An 8,312-nucleotide genomic window follows, 5' to 3' on the forward strand; every position below is an offset into this window, starting at 1 on the left:
TATTTGTGGCTGAAGTTTGATGGTATTTGTGGCTGAAGTTAGATGATATTTGTGGCTGAAGTTAGATGGTATTTGTGGCTGAAGTTAGCCGTGGCAGCGCGGCCTGCTCGTCAACACGCTGCTCACCTTCGCTCTGCTTGTAGAAGACGGAGTCGCTGCCGCAGACGCTGCCATCGTTGTCGTTGCTTTCTTCCTGAACGCTGCTTTCTGAAACAGAAGGAGCGAGGGTTTGAGTTTTCAGGCTTTTCTTCCCTCTCAGTGAAACAGAACAATTCTGCTCATGTGCCGTGGAGGAAAAGTTGAAAGTAGGTCACGCTGACGGCGCATCATCCAACCTAACCGTATTCCCAGCCGGACGTTGTCTTCTTGTCACTTTTACTGTTTTTGTTTCATCCCTGTGCGGTTCCCTGCTCTGAATATAAAAACATGACGGCTAAAGAAAAAAAGACAATTCGTCTGATAATTATTGTTTTGTCGTCTTTTAAACAAGTCACACGAGCACGCACAACAAACACCCGTCTTCATGTGTTTGTCTTTATCGGTGAATCCAGGACGAGCCTCTCGTGGGTGGCGGCTATTTTCGTAGAGGAAATCTGAAGTTGCAGCAACGGTACGTTTCCCTGATGTAAATGTTAATTTGAGTATAAAATTTCTAAACACACTTTATTAAAAAGACAATAAAATCCCTTATATGTGCATAATTTACATGAAAAGGACATTTCTTTAAAGAAGAACCCGTTGCTCGCCACGCTAAATGACAAAGTTTTAACCAAAGGTCTGGCGTCGTCTGTTGCAGCTCACAGCGAGTGTTGGGGATGACTCTCAGCTGCGACTGTAACAGATGTTGGAGCCAAAAGTGAATGCTACGTGTTGTTTAACTGCTATGGTGGCACAGGTGTTCAGATTTGTCCTACCCTTCAGGTAACTGCATGAGGGGCGTGGTCACACGTTACTTGATCCGAGTCATGAGGCTCAATGTGACTTATCTGTTTAAATAAAGGTTGAATGAATAAAATCCTGTCAGCCTTAATGAAACGAAGAGGGGACGTTTGGACAAGCAGCTCATTAAAAACACAAACTGTCAGGAAAACAAAGATTTGCCCAACCTTCACGTCAGAGTCAAACAATCTGTCTGATCTCACGTCCATACGTTTTCTGGGAGTCTTGGTTCTTTTGTGGTCTAACAAGTCTGACGTCTCAGGGTCGTCAGGACTCCAATCTTTGGCTCGACTCCTAATTTCTGTTCATTTAGCCTCGTTGCTCCTCCTGTTGGGGAGATTGTGGCACGGTGGATCGGTGGTTTGGTGTGAAGGCGGCTTGAAGCAGCCACAGCTGTCAAACCACAACAGAAGCTCATCCACACAGCCAGGCAACCATTGCGCTAACGTTAAAACAAGTGGGCTGTGCAAAACGCAAAGACGTGTGGAGTAAAAAAACACGTGGAATAAGAATGTAATAAATAAAAACGCTGGCGTGTTTTCTCTTATTTCTGCTGTTCAGCAGCAGAAACAGCACAAGTTGTGAGATCATCAAATTAAAAAAAACTGCTGTTTGTCAAAACTAATGTTTCCACAGCAGAGCCTGAAAACCTGCCTCAACAGTTCTGACATGCAGAAACACGACAGGAAGTGTAACTTGGTAAAACACACGTCACTTGTAGCTCCACAAACGGAGTTTGGTTTGATTTCATGTCACACTGAGCGTCTCCGTCTACAAGCTCAGTCGCAGGAACTTACACATCCCGCTAGTCTCCTCTGTCGGTCTCTCCTTGAACGAAATGGCACCGTTTTCACACAGTTATTAGAGTTTCTGATGGGCTGAGAGGAACCAGTGGGAAATTACCTGCAGTCCACACAACAGGACCGTGGCAGAGGCCTCATGAGAGCCGCCCGCTGACGAGCGCTGCTCACACACAAACAATGCACAGTTATAAAAGTATAAAGAGAGCTTGAGATCAGACGCAAAAATCCACGTTTTTAAATCAACCGACTCAACAAAAAAAAAAAAGTTTAATAAAACCAAAAGTGGACTTCTATTCTGGAGTTGAAGACGTTTTGCTTCTCATCTGGGAGACTTTTTATCAGTTGCAGTTTATATTAAATCCACTCGCCCCTCCCTATAGGGTCTGTTTTAAGCACTATTCACACGGGAGGAGTTTTACCTAGGGACCACACGTAATAAATAAATTACTCCCCAACGTCAGAGTCAGAGAGATTTATTTGTTAAAGGTGAGGTGGGACGAAACTATGTTCACCGTGTCCCAGTTACATCCAACAAAAACACAAACTGTAAAGAAAAACAGTAAGATCTGAGTCATGAACTAACAATATACTACATTCACTAAACTAAGAATACACTGAGCACTAATAATACAAAAACAATGCGCCAAAACAACAGCAGCACGAACATGAGTCTGTGTGAGCAGATGAGGACGAATGAACAGAGCAACATTTACCCTTTATTTATGGTGGGGGTTAAGGGCCTTGCTCAGGGGCTCAGAGTGGTACGAAGGAGGGTGGAGGCAGGTGTGGGTGTTTCACCTTTTCCACCCACAATTTAAACGTTGACAGTACCGGGAGTTGAACCTGTGACTTTCCGATCACAGGCCCATCTTCTAACCTCTGCGCCACCACTCCCCCAAAACATGAAGTACTCAGCAGCATGAAATCAGTATCATGGATAGTCAGCTGCACATCAACAACCAACGTCTGGTTCTTATGTGGCACATTCGCACGAGATGACCAAAGCCTGAGATTATGCTGAAATTTACGGACATCTTCTGGATATTAACACGCTGCGTATTGGGCAACATCCACTTGTGTGTTCAAGAGGCTTTTGCTGGTCCGGGACACAAACGGTTATTTATGCACTCCATGCAGGCGCCATTGCCAAAAGCAAATAAAATGCATCCAAGAAACAAAAAATGTCTAATTACGTATCACATCCTGCACATTTCTGTCCAAATCACAGAGATGCCTCTTCGCATTGGATTAGTATTATCACAGGACATCGGAGTTCAGCAAAATATAGTAGGTAATTTGTGGGGGAATTTTTACTTTACAAATTACTGACATGGCTGATTTGCAGGGGATTAACAACACAGACAATCTCTGTAATTATTACAAATAGCTGTGGTCCCTAGGTAAAACTAATCCATGTGAATAGGGCTTAAGCCTACAGGTCCCAAGAGGGACGTCAGTTTACCTGCATGAAGGTGTGAAGAGTGGAACTGACTGAGGCAGGCTTTATGAATAGTGAACTGAAAAGCTAAAATCTGAGCGCTCTGATAAAAGTTGTTTTTCTAGTTAGGTCTCTAATGCACCAGGATGTTGTGTTGGGAGAAAATCCTTCTGATTTATTTAATACTGCAGTAACAGAAATGTTGCTGGAGTAATGTTACTGTGGTGCTCACAGTTACAGCAATCAGCTAACAGCTAATAGCTAATAGCTAATAGTGGAACTAATTTTTTGTTTAGTGGATTAGCATTTTCGCTAACTTCGGAAATGTTACCAGAATTAGCCTCTATGGTTTTGTCAAGTTTTAAATCCGTTAACAGAATTCACAAGTTTGTTCCCGTCTATTGTGGGCGTGTCTCAGAGTCCGTTAAGCACGCTATTGGCTTACTCGGTGCACACGTGACAAGGCGTGATTGGTCGACGCAGCTTACACTTTCTGTTAGATATGGAGGAGCGTCCCAGATGAAATACTTTCTGAAGCTTGAATGAGTTTAAGAGAAGCAAAACAACGAGTTTAAAGAAACTGAGAGGATCAGCAGTAAGTTCTCTGGTTAAACACATTGTTTGATGATCTCTTCTACAATTCAGACATTTAGCATGATCTGTGGAGCAGGTCTGTTCCTAGAATTGGACGTAAATCCAACACTAAAAGAAAACCAAGAACTACTGCACCTTATATTGTTGCAGAGATGGATTTTATAGACAGGTTTGTATTTAAATATTCACATGTTGTAAAGAAAATGCTCGCAGTTCATGTGAAATATGAATCAAAACCACTCGCAGATCAATCCTGGCTGGTTGACGAGGCATGTGGGAGGAAGCTGAGGGAATCTGGAGGAAACCCACACGACACCAGCAGAAAATCCCAGACAGGTGGCTGAGGAAAGCCTGCGAGGCTTCTTTCACCACACAAAACAGCATCGCTCCAAAAACTACAGTCGGTGGCAACAACCCAAGATCCCAAGTCTTGTGGGACAGCAAGCAGCGTACGTGCACGGACTGAAAACGAGCCAGGAATATAAACAAATAAAAAGTATTGGAGGCAACTTGAGTTCTGTGCATGCAGCTTGTTTAGAGGAGGTTACTGGTCTTTATCCACAGACGACAAACTCTTATTGGTCTCATAAACGCAACACTCAAGTGCTGCAAAGACCACTTGAATGTCCCTGGGGGGGTCATACCTCCTTAAAAGCTTCATCCACCGACTAAAGCACAAACAACAGGATCATTTTCTGCAAAATACTTCATGCTCGTATGCAAGCTCTTTTTTATTTTATAGTGTCATAAATAGAACAAGTGGACAGAATTAAAAATACATGGAGATGAGGATGTATAAATAAACCAGCAACATCCTGGAAGTGCAGCAGCAGCAGCAGGAGGATGGATGGTCCAGACGGTTTCCTTTCAATTATCCTGCAGCATCTGGCAGCGCACACGAGCCTCGTAAACCAAGTCCTCCGAACAACAACGGAGCTGCAAGGACGTCTGCTTACATCAAGCGGCCTGACAGGTGGAGCGCAGTAACCAACCAGCATCTGCTCCGTGATCGCTCTAACTGAGGCGATCGTGGAGGATTTAACTCTCCAGAGCCGAACTGATGCAGATGGACTTGTCATAAAAACAAGAGGGAGGACAATCGATGCACAGCTCGATAATATAATTGGCCTCTTATTGCGTATAATCTATGTGAGATATTATTTACAGCGTCGCGAACGTCTGTTTATGTTTGCAGAAGGTAACTGGCCACAGGGAGAGGCAGCGTTTAGGTTCAAACAGAAACAGAAAGTTTCAAATGGAGGGAAAAGACTTGATTTTTTTAAAAAACAATTTCACCTTTTTAAAAAACAAACTAATGGAATCTGCTTTTGTTTGATTTAATACAAAAATCAGGGGAAGTTCAAAGTCCTTGAAGGGATGCATATCGCCCGCCACCTTTCAGAGTAAGTGTTGACGACGACCTTCAGCTAAACAGCAGATAAATAACCTCGTTAAACATTTGATGCCACAGAAACAAACTAAATCCATTATTTTTGTGTTTTCCGAGGCAAACAAGCCATGAAAGCTGTAATTGTATCTGGACTCGGAGTGATGCCGCGGAGTTGTTTGCTTTATAGCAGCAGCAGTTCAGATCTCCTGTTTAACATTTGCCCTCCACACCTCCAGGCACAGCTCTGCGCTTTGCAAGCTTTCAGCAGCACAAATAATCCCAACGACACCGACCGCCGCAGTGGCCGAAACACCGAGCCGCAGTTCAGCAGGTTTATCTTGCAAGGAGCCGTAAAAAAAAGTCGATTTCTTGAAAGATAATCAGGTTTTACTTCCTGCAGCTGATCTCTGCAGCCACAAGCACTTCAGCTCATAAACGGAAAAACGGGGAGCTGAACTGATTTTATAATTTATCTGGTAGCATTTGCAAAAAGCTGGTCCACTTTAAAATAAAAAGTTGAGCTAAAGAGGATCTAAAGAGCTGTAGTCAATATGTCAATACTCCGGTTGCTTGTCGCCTTTTGTTCACCGGTAACAATTAGGAAGCTTGTGCATTAACAGAAACACATGCAAACACAGGAAATAATTAAATGTTTCTTATTGTTGCACTATTTATTTCTCCGGAGCCGCCCACAGATATTTAGAGGAAAAAAAAGAAAATTGGGACATCAGTGATCCATTATTTGAAACAAATTAGATTTAAGTGTAAAGAATAAAAATAAAGAATCCATCTTTCCTCTTATATTTTACAATCAACTCGTCGCGTTAACTTTCCAAGTGCATTTCAAGACGCATCAGCCCGCACAACTGGATCTGAGAAAAACAAGATAAAAGCTGATGGATTTAAAGTTTTACAGGTTTTCAACTCTTCTCTTGCAGTGGAAGGCTGCTAGTGGAGCATATTTGTTTAAAAATATAAATATATATATATAAAAAACATGTTCGTCCTATTTCAGGCCTGGGAGAAAGTATGACAGAAATGAAATAGAAACTGTAAGCTGTTTTATTTTTAATTTTTTATAAATAAATTGCATTATTTAGTGACTTTCTAAGGAATTTGCTTTTCATTTTGCTCATGTTTCTCAGAGCCAGCTAAACCTTTTCATAAATCGCAGACAAGCTAAACGTCGTACACGATGTACATCCGATCATCTCGAGCTCATCCCCCCGCCTCGTGTTCCGACCCGACTCATCCCTCGGTGCTCACTTCATCCTTTAATCTCGTCTATCAGGATATGAAATAATGCCTCTTTGTCAGCCACAGACGCAGGCTGCTCCTGATGCAACGGGGTCAAAACGAGGACGTAAAGAAAAAACATTAATTAAGAAATAGCTGCCGTCCTGAACAGGATGTCAAGTGGCCGACGAGAGACGGATCAGCTGTTTCATTATTGTCTGAATGTTTATGAAGCATTTATTTTATTGTCATCCATTTTTCTTCCGTATGTTTTTTGGTGCGATTCTCATCCTGCAGTTTTTTATTTCATCAAATCATGAATCAAAACGTTCGGCTCTTTCAGGACAATCCTGCTGTGACTTTTGGTATCGGTGCAACTTTAGCTTTTTGAAATATTTTAGCCTTTTCTGACATTTTTTTCCTCATAGAAAATGAATTGAGCTCATTTTCCATCCTTCAGATCTTTAGATGTGTTTACAACCTTTTACTGCTCCTTTCACTTTTTGTTCAGCTTCAGCTTCTTTCAGCTTCCTTCTGCAAATTTAAACGTTTTTCAGCTACTTTCAGCTAATTTCAGCTGTTTTGTGCTCCTTTCCAAATCTTTCTGCTAACTTTAACATTTTTGTGCTTCTTCTAACTTCTTTCTGCTAATTTCAGCTTATTTTGCTCCTGTCAACTTATTTCTGCAAGTTTCAGGTTTTTTCTGCTATTTCAGCTAGTATTTAGCTGTTTTATGCTAATTCTGACTTTTTCAGCCAAGTCAGAATTTTCTGCACTATTTTAAACTTTGTTTTCAGTCTACTGGTCATTCAGCAAAAAATGTGCTCTCGCCACTTCGTTCTTGTAATTTCAGCTTCTTTCTGCCTTTTTTAGCTCATGTTCAGCTGTTTTTTTTTTTTTTTTGTAATTTCGGCTTTTCTCAGGTAATTTCCACTTTTTGCGTTCATTTCTGCTTCTTTCAACCTAAATGAGCTCTCTTCACTTTTGCTAAATTATGCTTCTTTCTGCCTTTTTAGCTACTTTTCAGCCGTTTTATGGGCTCAGTTTTGCTTTTTCAGCACAATTGGGCAAACGTTTTTTCTGCTTTCTTCTGCTTATTTCAGCTTGTTCTACCTTTTCAACTATATTTATCATGTTTTAAGCTAATTTCAGCTGTTTTCAGATAAATTCAATTTTTTTGTGGTAATTTCTGCTACTTTCAGCCTAAATAATTTAATTCTGATCATTTTATCTTATGCTCCTTTAAGCTTTTTTTTCTGCTGTTTCGGCTTTTTTATGCTACTTTTAGCTTTTCCAGCTAATTCCACATTTTTTGCACTCATTACAGTTCCTTCTACTTCCTTCTGGTAGTTTAAGCTTATGCCTTTAAGCGACTTTTCAGCTATTTTTTGCTAGTTTAAGCTTTTTTAAGCTCACTTCTTAATTTTGTGCTAATTTCTGCTTATTTAAACATAATTCAGCAAATATGCGTTCTTTCTGCTTTCTTCTGCTAAGTTGGGCTTGTTCTTGTACTTCAGCTACATTTCAGCATGTTTTTTTTAGCTAATTTCAGCTGTTTTTCAGCAAGTTCTTCTAAAATAAGCATTCACACTGCATTTTGCATGAAATGCAGTTTCTCTAATTATTAATTTTGGCACTTGAACAACAAAAAGTCTACTTAACATTCATGGACGCTCAAGAAGTAAAAAAGGCAAAGCCCAAGTAATTTAGGCATAAAAAGAACTCAATTTAAACCTGGAAATAAGAAATAGCTCTTTCTCAGCTGGGCACACAGGAAGTAATTAAATAAATCATTCAGAGCGGAACAGAGTGAGTGATCATCCACCAAAGCACTAGTGAGCGCTCAGGTTCACGTGTCTCCAAAGCAAAGCTCCGGTTGTGTTTGTCTGCAGGAGACAAAGCTCCGGTTGTG

The 8,312-nt window shown here is 41.0% G+C and overlaps 1 protein-coding gene across 1 annotated transcript in view; it reads right to left on the reverse strand.

Annotated features, from left to right (window-relative positions):
- Positions 1-8,312, reverse strand: part of myripb (myosin VIIA and Rab interacting protein b) — a 64,956-nt gene that overhangs the window by 18,641 nt on the left and 38,003 nt on the right. Inside the window, exon 3 of the mRNA XM_037694374.1 lies at positions 127-207. Within this exon, the coding sequence (XP_037550302.1) occupies positions 127-207 (81 nt within the window). The remainder of the gene's footprint in view (positions 1-126; positions 208-8,312) is intronic.

This window comes from Nematolebias whitei, chromosome 20 (assembly GCF_014905685.2).
Source record: "Nematolebias whitei isolate Nwh7 chromosome 20, NemWhi1, whole genome shotgun sequence".
Classification (NCBI taxonomy): domain Eukaryota; kingdom Metazoa; phylum Chordata; class Actinopteri; order Cyprinodontiformes; family Rivulidae; genus Nematolebias; species Nematolebias whitei.